Source organism: Convolutriloba macropyga, chromosome 6 (genome assembly GCF_964194025.1).
Source record: "Convolutriloba macropyga chromosome 6, txConMacr16.3, whole genome shotgun sequence".
In the NCBI taxonomy this organism is placed as follows: Eukaryota; Metazoa; Xenacoelomorpha; order Acoela; family Convolutidae; genus Convolutriloba; species Convolutriloba macropyga.
In genome coordinates, this window is record NC_134473.1 from 41088833 (window position 1) to 41108385 (window position 19553).

A 19553-nucleotide genomic window follows, 5' to 3' on the forward strand; every position below is an offset into this window, starting at 1 on the left:
TTGACAAATAATTCCTAGAATTGGTTAGATTGTGGTCTCAGACAAATAAAAATACATATCATATCCCTTAACAATTTAAGAAACAGTTTCAACCTGACGATGAACGTAAAATTCGAAAACGTTTGTTTTAAATATCAGAATTAATATTAATTGTGACAAATTGGTTTCTTCAACTTATAGAGAAACTTGAAATAATTGAAGAAGGTGGTAAACTGCTGACACTTCTGCATTTATATCTTGAAGAAAGGCAACAGTACGTAAAAACAAATAATGACTGCTCTAAGTACCTGGATGTCACGAGTGGTGTGAACTGACCTGAAATCATACCAATTAGGACTCGAAATAGGGCTCCACATTTCCTCTACTTTTAGAGAAACTTGAAAAACTTGTAGTAGGTGGTAAATTGCTGACACTTGAAGAGGAAAACGAGAATAACATGAACTGAAAAACGAGTCAAATACTAGACCGAATAGCAGAGATGAATTTGAATTAATAAACAAAGCAGTATTATAACATTTGTATCCCTTGTATACAGGAACAACGGCAAAGTACTCAACAAGCAAACAAATAGTTGCAATCAACTAAAGAAGTGCACCTGATGCATAGTGTGCAAACGTGGAAAATGTAACCACGGGAAAAAATAAACTGCAATAGACTGATAAACACCAGGATTGACACCCTATGGGCGGAAGCCCGAAGCTTGTACTACAACTAACACTATGCATAAATTCGAGTCAATTGAGATGTAGGTAGTAGAGGCTTCAGAGATTGTAACGCTTGGTTTTGCACCCAAATTTTATTTAAGAGTTAATCATTTTCAGTCTTCCGTAAAAGTTACAGTTGCCTGACGGGCGGTTGTGTCTCCATGACATTATGTCATTTTCTGAACATTTCTGAAAATGTTTCTAATAAACAGTAGCGAAAAATCAACTTTATCAGAATTAACATTTATACCGATTTAATTGATAAACCTCTTCGTTTGCTTTTTCACTGCCAAGATATTATTTGTGAAAACTAAAATCCAGTTTCTTGTTTGTTACAAACCAGTTACTGCTGAAATTTTCCTGATATGAAAACTATAGTTACTGAAAATTTAAAAATTAAAGAAGCAAACGATTGTCAAACTAGATCACTTGTTTGTCTCATTAACCAGAAAATTGCTTTGATGAAGGAATCCTTGAAAAAAACATAGGCTTATGGCGCGGTGATAACGGTATTGATATCCCCGTAATTTATAAAAAGAATCAATGGTCAACTATGCAAAATAGCATGATAATTTTCAATTAACAAAAACGCTTGAGAAAAAGTCAGCAATTACTGACTCTTCTTATTCTCCGCGCTAATAGGGTGGCATCACGCCTATTAAAACAAAAAAAGGAGAAGATCCAAGGAAATTTTCCAAGAGAACAAGAAAGCTGTTCGAAAATTAGGACCAAGATTGTTTCGAAATTTGGAAAAACTAGCTTGGGCAGCTTGCAGAAGAGGAGCAGATATCAGAAATCTGGAGGTTTGATAATTCATCTCAACTGTATTATAATTCAACAAAATGCCGAAAAACAGCATTCCTTACTCTTGGACAATTTTTCAGATGAAGATGAGACAAAAATTCGAATCCAATGTTATATTCTAGCAAGGAAGGTCATCAAACTGTCTCGGCTATAAAGGCACTTTGTTCATGTCTGTTAAATCTCTCAAGTTTATATTGGTATCAATTTAAGTTAATAAGTTTTCAATTAATCTTTTCATTGAACCTGTACGAACACGATTTATAGCCAACTCCAAATTACTGATTGCAGAAGTCCTAAATTTTTGTCTATGTAACATCTGCTACAAAAAATAAATTATTAAAGTGAACACATGACTGGATTCAAAATACAATTTCCCTTTTGTCTGCCAGTTTTTAATTTGCAATAAAATTCTCTTTTTTTTTAGAATGAAAGTTGCTTACAACAAGCAGTTGTATTTTGATCAAACCCCGGGTAAAATTTATTGCTGTATCGCCTGCCTAGCCAAAATCAACTGCCTAACGAATAGAGACAAGAAATCTTGGCAAACATTAGCGCTGCTGCATTATTGACATAAGAGTCGGGGCAACATTTTTGGGCCATTTGTTCAAGGCAAAGAGACCGAAACTGAGTAATTATGCAAAATAAAAATTAAATATATTTATTTGATTGGATGACTCAACAAAAAAAACAGTTTCCGCAAAGAAAATTTCTCATTTGCCATTTGTTATTCTCTTGATTCATTTAAGCTTATTACCACATTTTTGTTAAACATTGCTTTGCAAAATGTTGATTATGACTCGATGTTTTAAAAAACAGTCGGCAGATAAGGCAGATTTTCTATTTTACAATCGAACCTAATTATCAGTGAGGTAGAAATAACGAAGACTGAAAACTAGTGTTTACATTAGAGAACTTTCTAGCAATTGTAGTCTCAGACGCCACAAACAAACAGTTCGCTAACAGTACACCAAAATCAATAGTTTTGTTTGTCAAGAATGCTGATCTGAAAGAGGCAGAGTTATTGAACCGGAAAACCACATAAGAGAAAATCATCTCTCAGTCAGACCCAGAGATCGGCTTTATTGCAACTATTTTTTTGTAAGTGATTCATTCTACATTGAGCACATGATCAAATATCATGGCTTACCAGTATGGACCGGTGAAGCAGCAAATGACGCATCAATAAAAAATGCTGCCAAAAAAGCCTTCGATAGAGTTCTTAAATTATGAGAAATGTTTCGATAGAAAAAAATGATATCGATTAGCTGAGCTTTTTGCGCGGTAAACCAAACGGATTTAGAGGTTGTTATTCAATTAGGCAATCAGATTCAACCTCAAAAATTGAATTCAGTGCAAAAATAGAACTTGCAATACCAGTGAATAGAAAAATTGAAAAGTTTGTTTGAGCATATGACAATGTTAGCAAATTAAAGACCTCAACAGTTAGATTTTCTTGGATTGGGTAACGAATTTTTTTTCTGATATGACCGAACAAATAATGCAAGCACTGAAAAACTTTTCATCATATGTTAGCGGTTGATGAATTAATCAAATAAAAAATGTTGAACTGCGTCTTGTGAAAACCAAACCAATCCCATCATCCTCTAATTGAACACTCCTATCGAGTTTTTGAAGCCATCAAGACAACGAATTTTGTTGTCACTGAGACAATACGGACCTCATCACAACACAGAATCACTACAAGTGGGTATAACAAGCTGATCAGAAAAGAAATACGATGGATTAAACAAACTTAGTACAATTTCCGCCAAATACTCAAGGCTTAGCAAACAGACAAACACAGAAATTTGGAGTAATTTTGACTTCTTTGTCTGTTTTTATTCAGTTACTACTTAACAATCAATATATTATTTTATTCAGTTTTTGTGAAGAAGAGTATGGGATGCTAACTTACAATGGTGCGCTTTCATGTATGTGTTGGTTCAAAGAGGTAAATCGATATTATAGCAAGATGGCGCAGCGGAAGCGCATCGGGCCGGAAACCCACAGGTCGCCGAAAACCCACAATCAAAACAGTCTCCTGCTCCACCTTTTATTCAAATTTGTGGTATGTTTTCTGTACATGTAGTACAGTTGAATTGTTTTACTTAGATAAAACTGATTGGCTGTGAATTATTTAAACAAAAACAGATCTCTGGAAAAGAACTGACGAACTTATTTGATCATGAAATGCGACAGTTAATTTCTTTCATTTGTCAAAAACACAGAGCAGAAACATTTTAATTCCTCGTGAATTTTTTCTCCTTGATTTGTTTCTTCGTTCTCTTGCGTGTTTTTGTGAATACGTACTTTCATATGATATAAAATTTGAAAAGGTATAGTGAGTGTGGGTCATCGGGTTGGTCCCGTGGATGTAGATCAAGCCTACCTGATGCTCTTAGACATTAATCAAATATTTTTTTACATTGATTGAAGCCGAAAAACGCAGGGATGAGTGTATGTTGGTTGGAAGTTTGGATTCGTGTGTGTAGGTTTGGTTGGGGTTTGGCGCTGTGGTGCGTTGGTGTGTGCAGGGTTGGTGTGTGTATGCGTTGTGTGTAGTGGGTGTGAGTAATGGGGCTGATCCCGGGGATGTAGATCAAACCTATCTTTTGCTCTTAGACATTAGTTAACTTTTGTTTTCACAGTGATTAAAGCCAACAAAATGCAAATAAAGTTAAATCTTAGTTTTTAAAAAAATTTTTTAAAAATTAAAAAGTTATGATTCGCCTATTTGCAACACGTTTCACAGCCTATCCCATCCATCAGAAACAAAAAACGACAAAATACTTTAGGCCCCATTTTTCGAAAAGTTTTGGTCCTCCTATGGGGCAAAAAAATCGATTTTTGAAAAAATCTATATTTAGAATTTCGATTTTTTTCACAACATTTCCCATCATTTAAAAGACAAATATACGGCAAAAAATTGACCACCAGTCCTTTAATAAAGAACCATTAGACAGGTTCACAGATTGACCACCACTCCTTCAATATAGACCATTAGACCTTTTGTGTTAGATTCGGTCTGTCATTTTTATGAGACACGCACGCTCTATAAAGAACAAGCCATAAGGGTGCTTTTTCAAAAAAAATATTCGAAACCATAAACTCTAGACTATAATACTTAAGAATTAGGGAAAATATATTGGGCTATACTTAGATGCACACTATTGATCGTTAACTAAAAATTTGTCATAAAATTTAAAATTCATTAAGTGAGCTAGATCCGGTCTGTCATTTTTATGAGACACGCACGCTCTATAAGAAAAAAACCATAAAAGAGTTTTTTCAAAAAAGATATTCAAAACCATAATACCTAATACTCAAAAATTAGGGGAAAAAGATTTGGCAATACTTAGATGCACACTACTGATCTTTAACTAGTAAATTGTCATAAAATTCAAAATTCATTAAGTGGGTTAGATCCGGTCTGTCATTTTTATGAAACACGTACGTTCTATAAGGAAAAAACAATAAGGGAGCTTTTTCAAAAAGTATATTCGGAACCATAAACTCAAGACTCTAATACTCAAGAATTAGGGAAAAAAGATTTGGCAATACTTAAATGAACACTTGATCTTTAACTAGTAAATTCTCATAAAATTTAAAGTTCATTCAGTGATTTTACAAGTCGTTATTTTAGTGAGGTAAATTTCCAGTAACCTCACCACTCTAAGTACTTGAAGGACTAGCAAACGCGGATAAGGGCCTCTAATGAAAGTTGAGGTCTTTACCTGGTTATGCTGAGCCTTACCTGCTAATCCCGTTTTGAAAGCTCAAACTCATGAAAAGTCATCAAAGTCATGAAAGTCAGGGTAAGACAAAACAAAAATCTGTTAGACGATAAAAAAAATAGGAGCGTAATAATAGCCGCCTGGAATTGCTGACGCGGCTATTAATAATGTCTACGTTTTAACTCGAATTGCTCTTTTAACCTCCATGTTTTAAAAAGATTATTTTTGCTTAGATTAGATACATTATTTCGCTTGCTTTTACGAATTATACCCTTATTGTAAAAATTGTTCCATCTGTAAACAAACAAATTGTTTATTTCTACCACAATGCTATCCCTCCAATCCTTCGAGAAACTCTCTAAATGCGAACTTTTTCAAAAAAGTTGAAGAAAAAGATGACCTTATAAAAAATTATGTTATACAATGCAGCGTTTACATCAAAGAAAGCAGACAGGACGGTGATCAGGCAACATACAAAAAAGATCAGGAAATACCACATAGTTTAAATAACGAATACAAGGTGAGAACGTTTCCAACTTTTAGTATTCCAGAAGACACGGAGAATTTATTACTTGGACGTAGTTTGGTTAAGAATTTGGTCAATGATAATTCAATACCGCAGGACATCTGCATTCACGCATATAGAGGTTCAACAACAAAAGAAAAGATAGCTGTTCTAAAAAAATATCCCGAGAAAGAACTTAAAACTGTTGTTTTGCAAGATGGAACCAATTCGATTTTAAAACAAAAACATCGTGATGTGAACGACTTTTTCAATGAGTACAATGAATTAGTTGAAGTAGTGTCTAGCAAATTTAAACCCAAATCTCTAGTGCTAATGGAAATCCCACCAATCAATTCATCAAATTATAACTCTGTTGCTAATGAACGAACATCTGCTTTCAACAAAAAACTTGAAATTTATGCAAACTTCGCTAATAATATGAATTTGAAATTATTACCTATTCATCAAATGATGATGACACTACACCACTACAACTATCTGTTTTATGATGATTTACATTTTAATTACTGTCAGGGAGTACCTTTTTTAAAGAATGCAGTTTTAGGACACTTTCTTCTCACATCAAATAATATTATTGCAAACGCTCAATACAATCGCAGTTTCAACCAATCGTTTAATAGAAATAAATTTCATTCTTTTCAACGGAAACTTTTCAACCAAACCTATTACTACACCAGGGGAAATAATTTTTTTTTAATAATTCGTATAGTAACGCGAGATGATGTATTGCTTGTTTTATTTTTCAAATTTTATATCGATATTTAGGGAAGGCACTTCATGGAAATGGAGAATCAGTCTCAATATTCTACTTATTTTATCTTCATGAACTCTATCGTCAAGTGAATTGGTGTACGACAATTTTCATGAGGTGCCTTTTTTCGTGTTAAACAATAGAACACCGGGAACGGCTTTTAATTTAATTACAATTTTTTTCCCGTGTACTAAATATTTGTTTTGTCTTAATAGTTAAGGCTTCTATCATGATTCAATGTGGAGATGTAGAACAAAACCCAGGGCCAGTTCTGAAATATGCTGAGTGTGTTAAAACAGTAGGGGCGTCTTTTAAGAATTATGTAAAGATTTTCTCCCTCAATTGTAGAAGTATTGTTGGTCAGGACTCTACCTTGAAGCAATTAATGGATGATTTGGGAAAAAACACAATTTTTAGCTTTACAGAAACATGGCTCAAAATGAATGACGATATCCGTTTTTGGGAAGTACGCAGTGAAAATTTTCAATGTTTCAGAAAAGATAGGAATCTTTCATTACATGACAAAACAAGTGGAGGTGGTCTGCTGCTCTATATACCTAGATCATTTAAACCTAAAGCACGTTCAGATCTTACCACCGTCTCGGAATCCCGGTTCGAAAGCATCTGGGTAGAATGTCAGTTCAATAAAAAGAAGTATTTGATAAATATTTCGTACTGCCCGACCAAACACCTTTCTGAAACGTTTCTGTCAGAACTGGCTCTGGGAATTGACTGTGCTGCAGCTGAGAACAAACGAATAATTTTAATGGGCGATTACAATATTGATTTTTTTCAAAAGAACGAAAAACGAAAATTAGAAACGCTATTTTTTCCGTACGGGTTGGTGTCATGTAACAAAAATATAGGGACAAGACAGAGTGTCAATAAGACTGCACTGATTGATTATATCAACACGGAAAACTTCAAAAAATGTTTTGTTACAGAGAGAATCTTGAATAGTGATCATTACGGAACAGTTGCTATATTACACGAAAAAATGATGATGAAACAAATGCCAATCAAAAAAACTTTTTTCGACAAAAAGAACTATTCTAAAGAAAATTTTCAGGAATATATTCGGAGTTCAGATTGGAGTCTTTTCTGGATGTCACAAAATGCTAACGAAATGATGTTGCAATTTTGTATCGTAGTCGAGCAAGCAATAAATGTGCATGCACCATTGAAATCTTGTTTTGTGAAGAATGACAATCCAAAAATTTTCCTGAATAGAAATAAGTTCCTATCTGGAAAAAATTTCAAATCAGAAAATGAAGCTTCCTTTTTAAAAGACTTTATTTCTCTGAACACAGAAAAAAGTCGCTTGAAATTTATGCAAGAAGTTAGGAGCAACGAAGAACAACGAATTGTAATAGACACTCTGCGTAACAGCTTCGGTGAGCTTATTACGAACGGAAAAGACATCGCAAACCTTTTGAACTTCAAATTTTCAGTTTTGGGGGAATATTTTGGCGAAAAAAAAAATTGATAAAACATTGTTCTCAGCTGATACGGGAAATGCAAATAGATTTTTCTTCAAATTTGTTACTTGTACAGAAGTCCATGATTTAATAAAATGTTTGAATGTGAACAAACCTTTGGGTTCTTCAAAAATTCCCGCATGGGCGTTGAAAGATGCCCAATCGGTCCTTGCGGAGCCTCTCTGTTTTCTGATAAATGAGTTTATTTCTGAGTCTTCTTTCCGACTGACCTCAAAAAATCTTTGGTCTCACCTCTTTATAAAAAGGAAACACAGAAGATCCCACTAACTATCGTCCAATATCAGTAACCGGCGCCTTGGCAAAAATTTTTGAGCAAGTTATAAGGAACCAAATTAATGACTATTTGATCTCAAATAAATTGCTGTCACCTAAACATTTTGGATATAGAAAAAAAGTGTCCACAACAGATGCCATACTACAATGTACGGAATATGTAAGAGCTGAAATGGATAAAAAGAATACAGTTTGTGGAGCATTCCTCGCTCTCTCAAAAGCATTTAACTCAATCTCAAACCGTTTTGAGAAGACCCCAAGCGCCTTTCTGAGGTGCTTCAAGAAGAAGCAATGCTGAAGTTGACCTATGTGATGGATAAATGTTGGTTAATTCCCATGAGAAAATATCTTAATATTCAAGCAGTTGCTTACAAAATCGCTCTTATAAGAGAGATTTTAGAAAAAAAAGAGTGTGAAAATTGGCAATCACTATCAGTGACAGAATTCTTAGCTGTTCGACAGCATGAGACATATTTGAAAGAAATTTTGTTAAAATTGACTGTCTCTGTCACTGGCCAGATGTTTCAACTCTCCTGTATTAGAAAAAGTCAACACACAAAAAACAAGATGTCACTGTTGTCATTAGAACAGCAGCAACCCGTGCAGCACAATTAGTTGGTCTACTGAACTTCGAAAACCAACTTTTAAACAGTCGAAAACCAATCTTACATCAACAGCAGAAAGACTCTAAGGGTCCATGTAGATAAGTGTGCTGATTTGACTACTGGAAGATAAACACAGATGGCCAAAGACAATGTGACAAGAGCATGATGATGATGATGATGATGATGATGATGATGATGATGATGATGATGATGATGATGATGATGATGATGATGATGATGATGATGATGATGATGATGATGATGATGATGATGATGATGATGATGATGATGATGATGATGATGATGATGATGATGATGATGATGATGATGATGATGATGATGATGATGATGATGATGATGATGATGATGATGATGATGATGATGATGATGATGATGATGATGATGATGATGATGATGATGATGATGATGATGATGATGATGATGATGATGATGATGATGATGATGATGATGATGATGATGATGATGATGATGATGATGATGATGATGATGATGATGATGATGATGATGATGATGATGATGATGATGATGATGATGATGATGATGATGAGGATGATGAAGACTCTCAAATTAACTAATCCTATAATGGGATTTGATGGCACCACCGCAATCCATCAATCATCTTAGGGCATGAGATAGAAAACTAAACGCAAAAAAGATCACTCAAAGAAGGTGAGACCGAACAGCTTTACCAATTAATCTTCCAAATAGTTCAAATCAAAAGCTTAGCAAACAATTAGGCACACTGTATAACACGAAGCTCTCCATAATGCTTACAACAATTCATTGGGTATCCAAAAAATTCTGGATATTTGCATTAGGTAATATGCTGCGTAAAATCAATCTGCGGGTTGTCAATTTTCGGCAAATGTTTGTCAATCCGATTCAACGACCAAATACAAACATCGGGCGATTGAGAGCTGATGGGCGTTTGTTTCCACTCAACCGAACTGCAGTCAATGATTTTGGTCCAATTAAGTCCAAAGCCCCGTAATTTCCAGTTACAAGATGAATGTTTTTAACTTGCCTATAAGCTAGAGCAGAACAAATCAATGAAATTCGTTCATTGAACACCGAGCCACCTTGTTAAGCCACAGTGCCATTATTAGAGATAGTTGCATGACAAAAACCTCGTTGGCACGGCTCAAAAACAAAACACCGCATTATTGGTCAAGTGGAATCAAAAGAATATTAGTTTAGAAGAATTTTGCTTCAAATTTTGTTTTTGTCTGGAATATCGTAATTTAGTAGAATCTGGTAAAGACTAGGTTAAATTTGCAAGAGTGTCACAATTCCAATTTTGAACAGGGGAAGACTCGCCCATAAGGTACTTAGAACAACAACAAAGTGTGTCATGGTACTTGAACGAGTACTTGCTCATAATGAAAATTAAACACCAGTGATACCGAATACTTTTCTTTATGATCAGGAGAAAGCGAGTGCTCTACTCTTGCGGTTCATTTAGTACAAGATGTTCAAGGAATAAGCCGATAACGTTTCAAAAATTTTGATTCACAAAATTCTTTCCAAATGGTATGAATGATTGAAATGGTCTAAGGATAAAATTTGCAACTGGTAGCAATAATAATTTGTTTAATCATTAGAAAACTCTTGGAAACTCTTCAGATCTTTGTTGGCAGCAATAACTTTCCGATCAACGAGGGCCAGGATTGTACAAAGTGATCTTAAAAAACCTGTTTTTGTCTTAAAAATTACTCCTTTTCCGATGAAATTGTCAGACGAGTTAAAAATTATTTCTGCATGAAAAGTACGGATACCTTCAAGCGGCACATGGACTACTTCAAGAGCCACTCTTGATTCAATAAATTTACTTACAAATGCGCTAATTTTTTGGGCATTTGCTTCTATATTGTAACAAGGCAGGTTTTTGGTATTGTTTATTTCTGGAGCGTTTTTAGCAGGTTTCATTACAACTGTTAATGATATTATGTCACAGTTTTGCCTCATCTAAGGGTATGCAAGCCTTTTGCGTTTTCGAGTTTGGGCATTCAGCGGAGTTCTTTGACGTTTAAAAAGAAAAAAATTGCTTGCTGTCCTTTATTTTTTAAAGCAATCAGTGATCAGTAACGATAATGTCTTAAATGTAATTTTACACTCAGCATCACAGTCAACTTGTTTTTGTTTAATATAGTAGTATTGTGGTGAGAACATACGGAAAATGTTAATCAGCCGTGTTGCCTATCAAATTGCCTAAATATTGATATTCAATTAATTTATTGTTCAGCAAGTTTTGTCAGATGGTTAGTTAGAGAGTGTTCTAATCTACACCGGCTGTTTTAAACTAAAATTTAGCAGAAATTGCACAAATTGACTGAAGGCCAACCAAGTTCATTATAATTTGGTCATGATTTATCAGTAAGGATAATCTTAACTTAATGACCAACAGTTTTAGAAACGTTTTCAGTCATTTATTTTTAGTAAAACGTGAGAACCAGGCCTTGAGAATGAGATATTGCCAAAATATTTTAGAAGCCACAACAAGCCGTGTCTTGGAATTTGAACGGGAATTTTTAAGTTACTTTTTACAATTTTTTGTTTGTTCTCGGTAATTTAATATATCAACATATTTAGCTCCAAAAAATGCATTAAAATTTTCGAGTGAGGCATAATGTACAAAATCTGCGCTCTTTTATATGCTCTTTTCTCCTATTTTGTTCAAATAAAAACAAAGGTTAACCAGGCTTTAAAGTAGTTTTAAGGATGATCCAATTGAATTGCTCATGTTATGCAACGTGCTACCTCAATGTGTTTAACATTCCTGCAAGGCTGTTACCTAGTTAAAGAATAGTCGATTTTTGAGGTAAAAAAAAAGTTCGTATGCTCGGTTTTCGTTAGACAAAAACAACGATTTCCATATCGTCGATACGTTCAGTTTTTAAACGTAAGGAGTCGTCGGTATAACCAGTTTCAAACTATCAAAATTTGCGTGTATGTTTGGTTTCCTAGATTTTGTATGTTTGGTTTTCAACGTAAGATAATTACTCGTACGTTCGGTGTCCTAGATTTTGTAGGTTTGGTTTTAAAAGTAAGATAATTGAGCGTTTGTTCGGTTTCTTGGATTTTGTATTTTTGGTTGGAAAGCTATGAAATCGTTTTTCCAAAATTTCAGATTTTTTGTTTATAGTTTAGGCAAATGTTATGATAACTTTTAAAAATTTTTAAACATACCTTTTGGAAACAATTTCATCAAAATAAATGACAATTGATTTTCTTTCATCCTTAGCTCTTTTCATAAAACTAGTTGGAAAAACGAATGTGTTTTTCAAGTTTAAAATTTAACAGACTTGTTGAACATTGATGATCAGTTCATTAGATAACACTCACTGAGTCTTGATATGATCAAGAGAGATCAAGTACAAGATCGTGAATTTTTAAACCAATGATTTCTTTCGTTTCAAATAAAACATACCGATTTTGAGAAATCGGGCATACCGACATTAAGAGATCGAACATACCGATGTTTTCTCAAGTCGAAAACCGAACATACCGCATGTTTCTTGCGCGGTTTTTTTTTCAGTCCTCTTGCTAGGGTTCCAATTCATTTTTGTAAAAAAATTTTTACGTTGGCACTGAAGATTTACGTTGGCATTGAAAATCATGCTCTGCTACAAAAATAGAAAATATGCGCAATACTTTACAAACATATATAGTGAAACGATGCCAAAGGGTTATGGATCGCCTTTTAGAACTCACTGAACCAAGCATGTTGAACTCTGCACAGCCAGCAGCCCTACAGAAGTAGCAGAATAATCAGTGAGATTAAATTTTCTCCCAAGAAAATTTTTCTATCTGACCTCAACTTGGCTTGAAGTTCCAAATTCTCCGAGATGCTGACTTCTTCTTCATTACCCTCATCAATATTGCTTTTATCTAGATCCACGCTCACACCTCCTCCACCCCCATTCCCATTCCCGACAGATTTCATTTTGCTCTTAAAGAACGCTGGCACCCATGATCTGCCACCGCTGTTTTCTTTCTTGTTGGCATTGTTGTTAATATTGTTTGGTGAGCTTCTAGGGTTGTTGTTATTGTTGTTGGACTCATTGAGTGCACTGATCGGAATTGTGAAGGCCGTTGAATTCCTAGAAAATGACGTTTCTAGAAAACTAAAAACATTTGCAAAAAAAACTTCCGACTGTGGGCGAAATAATTGAGGAAAATAAAAAAAGTTGAGAGCAATTCCAAATATAGCTGGCAGAAATAGCTGGGATAGCTTACCAAGCAAAGTTGTCACCACTAAAAATTGCAAAAAAATTATATACGATTGGCTGTTAACGCTTGGAATTTATGTAAATTCTACGCTAGCACGTTGGGAAAAGATATCACCATTTTTGAGCGCAAATCTTTCATAATTTCGCGTTTGTAGGCTTAGATCTTTTTGATGATTTTTCGTTTCTAAGAGTAGATCTTACACAGTTTTTGGCGTTTCTAAGCGTACTGCTCGTGTAAAATCAACGGTTAAGTCTGAGCCCTGAAAAATTAATCCTTTTGTTAGGAGTTGATCGTATATAAAATGCTTAATAATAGGCGTTGATATGAATTGTTTTAGCGTTAAATTTAGCATCCATCAGAAATAAATGGAGCACTTAATCTTTTGTCGTTGATCTGCATAAGACAGCATTTAACACAGCGTTGATCTTTCAAATATTAAACACTAAATAGTTGCACTTAGTGGAATTTTGGGTTCGATGGCCAACTGTTGAGTTTCATTAAATGATATCTTTAGTTTGTTTTTCTTCAATTTTTTTTACCTTTAAAGCGTTAGGGCATTAGGTTTACAGAGGCTTTGGTGACAGAACTCATCCTCCCTCTAGCACAATTGTCAAAAAATTTCAAACAATGAAAATGCGCGTTTTGTAAGTTCTTAAAACGAAACAAATTTATGCTGGTTTTAGAGTAGCAACCATGATTTTTTTCTCAGGTTCATATTTGGTGGATTGATCGATAATTTTACAAGGTAATGAATTTTACAAGGTAAATGGGGATGAAGTTTTGTAAATCGTTTGGCTTCAAGACAAAAAATGAAGTCTGAATCAGCTAAAACATTTCTTCTGGCCTTACTTGATCAATTGGAACTAAATTATAATATTTGTTTTTTTTGCGAAATACTGAAAATTTTTTACTGTGTTTGCTCTTAAGATTTTTTGTACAAAGTTGTTTCAATTGGTCAAAAATTTGTTCAGATCCAATAACAGGGTGTTTGAGCTTTTTCTTGTATTTGTTTTCAAATTCAAGAGATGCTGACTTCTTCTTCATTACCCTCATCAATATTGCTTTTATCTAGATCCACGCTCACACCTCCTCCACCCCCATTCCCATTCCCGACAGATTTCATTTTGCTCTTAAAGAACGCTGGCACCCATGATCTGCCACCGCTGTTTTCTTTCTTGTTGGCATTGTTGTTAATATTGTTTGGTGAGCTTCTAGGGTTGTTGTTATTGTTGTTGGACTCATTGAGTGCACTGATCGGAATTGTGAAGGCCGTTGAATTCCTAGAAAATGACGTTTCTAGAAAACTAAAAACATTTGCAAAAAAAACTTCCGACTGTGGGCGAAATAATTGAGGAAAATAAAAAAAGTTGAGAGCAATTCCAAATATAGCTGGCAGAAATAGCTGGGATAGCTTACCAAGCAAAGTTGTCACCACTAAAAATTGCAAAAAAATTATATACGATTGGCTGTTAACGCTTGGAATTTATGTAAATTCTACGCTAGCACGTTGGGAAAAGATATCACCATTTTTGAGCGCAAATCTTTCATAATTTCGCGTTTGTAGGCTTAGATCTTTTTGATGATTTTTCGTTTCTAAGAGTAGATCTTACACAGTTTTTGGCGTTTCTAAGCGTACTGCTCGTGTAAAATCAACGGTTAAGTCTGAGCCCTGAAAAATTAATCCTTTTGTTAGGAGTTGATCGTATATAAAATGCTTAATAATAGGCGTTGATATGAATTGTTTTAGCGTTAAATTTAGCATCGATCAGAAATAAATGGAGCACTTAATCTTTTGTCGTTGATCTGCATAAGACAGCATTTAACACAGCGTTGATCTTTCAAATATTAAACACTAAATAGTTGCACTTAGTGGAATTTTGTGTTCGATGGCCAACTGTTGAGTTTCATTAAATGATATCTTTAGTTTGTTTTTCTTCATTTTTTTTTACCTTTAAAGCGTTAGGGCATTAGGTTTACAGAGGCTTTGGTGACAGAACTCATCCTCCCTCTAGCACAATTGTCAAAAAATTTCAAACAATGAAAATGCGCGTTTTGTAAGTTCTTAAAACGAAACAAATTTATGCTGGTTTTAGAGTAGCAACCATGATTTTTTTCTCAGGTTCATATTTGGTGGATTGATCGATAATTTTACAAGGTAATGAATTTTACAAGGTAAATGGGGATGAAGTTTTGTAAATCGTTTGGCTTCAAGACAAAAAATGAAGTCTGAATCAGCTAAAACATTTCTTCTGGCCTTACTTGATCAATTGGAACTAAATTATAATATTTGTTTTTTTTTGCGAAATACTGAAAATTTTTTCCTGTGTTTGCTCTTAAGATTTTTTGTACAAAGTTGTTTCAATTGGTCAAAAATTTGTTCAGATCCAATAACAGGGTGTTTGAGCTTTTTCTTGTATTTGTTTTCTCTGAGATATAAAACAATGCGATCTATTTGGTTTTGGAAAAGTAATGTTAAGTACTTTGTTGTTTTCCTTGGGTAGTAAACGGTGAACATTTTTTTGAGCAAGTTGATACCCAACGGGCAAAAATGTTGCTTTAACCCCACAAAAGCTCCAAAATTTAATTTCCGTCTTGTTGAAAAGTTCTGGTTGGTTTTAGTTTAGTTTGATTCAACGAGGACTAATCTGAATCAAAATTACGGTACACGGTTTTTACTTCGATAACGTTTTTAAAATAAGTTGTTTCAATTGGGTCAAATTTTTGATCAAATGCGACCAAATTCTGTTTGACCCTATTTCATTGTACATATTATCTTAGACATGAAGAGATTTTAATCTAGATTTTTTTAAAATATAAAGTACCTCGCCATGTGAAGAAAAATACCACACTATTGTCATTCAAAATCAACCAAGAATATTTTGAAATTTTTTTTTGGAGTATAGGTTTTCTAAGACACCACATATTTGGGTCGACTTTTTGGATATTATAACGTTAACAACTTTGCTCCGAAACTGTTATTTTTATTTTTTTATGTAGAAAAATTGGTTTCCATCAGGTCGAAGAGCTGCAAAACCCTATCAAATCTGCTCTTTTTTTCCATTTTGTGAGCTATTCAAATCCAACTGAACTCAGCAATTTCCCTAAACATAAAAAGAGTCTCGGCCTTCAGCAAAATCTGGCATAGCGCCAATGAAAAAAATGTTTTCAAACAAAATCTGCAAAATTTTCGGATAAGAAAACTTGAAACGCGTTATTTATCAAGTCAAGGACTAATTCAAAATGCAAATTCATCAGGAATGTTTGGTAAAACTTGTCTTGAACTTAATCCGTTTTTCGTTGTTATTTTCCATTGGTAATAAGCGGAAAAAAGTTTTCAAATTCTTTTTGTCAGCTCTAGGAGCTATTCAAATCCAAACCAACTGGGAATGGAAGATCCCCACTGTAAAAATAAATCCTCAGGCAGCAACAAGATTTGAGATAGCTTAAACAGAAGAAAAATAAAATTCCTTCAAAAGATTTGCGAATTTTTTGAACGAAACAAAATAAAAAGGCATTTTCTTTAGGGCAGCATAGTTGTTAATGAAGACCTCCAGGGTATCTGAAGTCTGAAGCAATAAACATTTACTGAATTTTCCGCAGAAAAAAGTCTGCCGCTGATAAAATTTTAACACGGAAGTTTACGACAATGGCGAATAAAAATTTTCCCAACGGTATTTTATCTAGTCGAGGAAGTGTTTCTATACGGAAAGGCCCCACTATAACCTAAGTCGAACACAACATATGTTTTTAACCAAGTTTGCCAAAGATTATTTTTTCTCTTAAAGTAAATTGCATTTTGCGATTGATAAATTTTATTAAATAGGGTAATTTTTGGGTCAAGAACTAACCAATCTCATGTCACTGCCGCTTGTAGACGGCTGGTTTCTTTGTTATAATAGGTAAAAAATGTTATACAAATCTGAGTTCGCGAAAACATTTTATCTACACTTGAAAACGATAAAAGCGACACATTACTGTAATGTAAACCGCAGTTAGCGTTAAGAAAGGCATCGCAATTGTCTTATATAATTTTTTCATGAATCTGATGAAAGCGTTGGAACCATTTCAGAACTGCGCTTATTAACGTTTAAAATTATGTCAGATTTATTCTTAGAAACGCCAAAATAATGTAATAGTCATCTGTAGAGCCATCAAATAATGCAAGATAAGCGGTAGCTAGCGCTATCAAATCAGAAATGTCCCCGCAAGTTTTAGGTAAATGAGCTGAAATAAGTGACATAAACTCAACGCATTCCATGCAAACCTAGTTTAAAAAATGCAGTCACGGCTAGTTACCGTTTATCTGACCTGGTTTTGCAAATATTCTTCGACCAGGTTCGGTAGAACTGTATTCTCAAAATGCCGATTGGAAAAAGTAAGACCGCAAGCGAATTTGTTTTTTTTTTCGGATTCGGGATGCTTCATATCTTCTATATATTAATTCTAACTCGAATGCTATGTCACCATGTTTAAGCTCCTAATCTTCGCATGTTTTAGCGTCCCTTAAACATGCAGCCTAGCGTTTTGCATGCATTTTGAACGCCGCGAGGTGGATTCGAACCGGGGTCTGTTGAGTTCGATCAGGGTATAAAAACGTTCGCAAACCACTAGGCTAAATCCCTTGCTTTGAAGCAGCAATAAATTAATTCAACGTCGACACATGTTTTAAGGCCCCTCAGACATGCCATATCGTTTTGCACGCATTTTGAAAAAGGTCATAACGAAAACTTGCATTTACCCAATTACTTATTGACCGAAAGGCTACCTATGCCGTAAAAGTCAATGACTGATTAGCCGTGGATGCAAAAAAAGGTCATTGACCGAAAAGCTGCCAATGTCCGAAAAGCTGCCTGTGTCAAAATGGTCACCGACCGAAAAACTGGACGCAAAAACAGGTCAATGACTGAAAAGCTACTTGTACGGTAAAGGTCAACGAATGATTAGCCGTGGATGCAAAAATAGGTCAATGACCAAAAAGTTGCCAGTGTCCGAAAACTTGCCTGTGCCAAAAAGGTCAACGACCGAAAAACTCATGATTCAAAAACAGGTCAATGACAGAAAACCTGCTTTCCATCGCCAAAAAATTTGTCACTCAAATACAGTCCTTGAATGACATATGCGGTTCATCACAGATTTTGACAGAATAAATATTTTTTAAGTAAAAGTCCAAGATGAAATCGAAGATGAAAAATTGTATATTAAAATGATCTAAAAAATATGAGAATTGAATCACTTAGATAGAAATGCAACATAGTGAACGTTTTCTATAGCGTTTTTAAATTCTCAACAAATATTGTTGCGATTTCTTTTCTCTTCCTTCTGTCTTTTTCTGTATTACTTTTCTCTTTTTCGTTTTTCTCCTTCTTTCTGTATTTCTTTTCTCTTTCTTCCCCCTCTCTTTCGCCTTTTCTTGTTTCTTTGTTTGCTGTATTCATTTTCTGTCTTTCTTTCTTTTGTCTTTTTCTTTTCTGTCTCTCCTTTCTCTTTTTTCTTTTCTGTTCTTTTTATCTGTCTTTCTTTTTTCTCTTTGTTCCTCTTCCTCTTGTCTTTAGTTTCTCGTATCGTTTTGCTTTCTGTTTTTCTTCTTTTTGCTTTTCTCTTTCTTTCTAGTCGTTCTTTTCTCTGTTGTTTTTGTTTCTGTCTATTTTCTCTCTTGCCTGTCTTTGTTTTCTGTCTTTCCTTTCTGTTTTTTCCTCTTGTTTCTTTCTTTTCTCTTTCCATTCGATTTTTATTTTGTTGTTTTTGTCTGTCTGTCTATTTTCTTCTTTCTTTTCTCTCTTTCAATTATCTCTTGCTTTCATTCTTTTCTGTTATTGCTGTCTGTTTTTTCTTTCTTTCGTTTCTCTGTCTTTTCTCTCTTTTTCATTCTTTTTTCTTTCTTTTGTCTGTTTCTTTTCTGCTTTTCTTTTTTTTCATTCTTTTTTCTTTTTGTTCCTTTTCCGCTTCTCTTTAGTTTCTCGCATCTTTTTTCCTTTCTGTTTTTCTGCATTGCTTTTCTCTTTTTTTTCTGTCGTGCTTTTTACTGTTGCTTTTTTCTGTTTTTCTTTTTTCTCTTGCTTTTCTCTTTCGTTTTTCTTTTTCTTTCTGTATTTCCTCTTTCGATCTTTTTCCTCCCCCTCTTTATCGCTTTTCTTTCTTTTCTGTGTTCCTTTTCTGTCTTTTCTCTCTTTTGTCTTTTTCTTTTCTATCTTTCTTTTCTCTCCTTCTCTCACTTTCGTTTCTGTTCTTTTTATCTGTCTTTCTTTTTCTCATTCTTTTTCTCTTTGCTTCTCTTCCGCTTGTCTTTATTTTATCGTATTTTTTAGCGTTCTGTTTTTCTTCTCTTTTGCTTTTCTCCTTTCTGTCGTTCCTTTCTCAGTTTTTTTTCTGTCTTTTCTCTCTGTCTTCTCTTTCTTGCTTTTTTCTT

At 34.2% G+C, this 19553-nt stretch overlaps 2 protein-coding genes across 3 annotated transcripts in view; both read right to left on the reverse strand.

The window, feature by feature from the left end:
- The window catches only part of LOC142341692 (large ribosomal subunit protein uL1m-like), a 38272-nt gene extending 25267 nt beyond the window's left edge, over positions 1-13005 (reverse strand). For both annotated transcript variants that reach the window (XM_075392845.1, XM_075392843.1), the window contains exon 1: positions 12730-13005. In XM_075392845.1, the coding sequence (XP_075248960.1) occupies positions 12730-12860 (131 nt within the window). In that variant the 5' untranslated portion in view covers positions 12861-13005. The remainder of the gene's footprint in view (positions 1-12729) is intronic.
- A 1160-nt stretch (positions 13006-14165) lies between these two features.
- LOC142341318 (uncharacterized) overlaps positions 14166-19553 on the reverse strand; it is a 42441-nt gene continuing 37053 nt past the window's right edge. The window contains exon 4 of the mRNA XM_075392243.1: positions 14166-14427. Coding sequence (XP_075248358.1) covers positions 14166-14427 — 262 coding nt within the window. The remainder of the gene's footprint in view (positions 14428-19553) is intronic.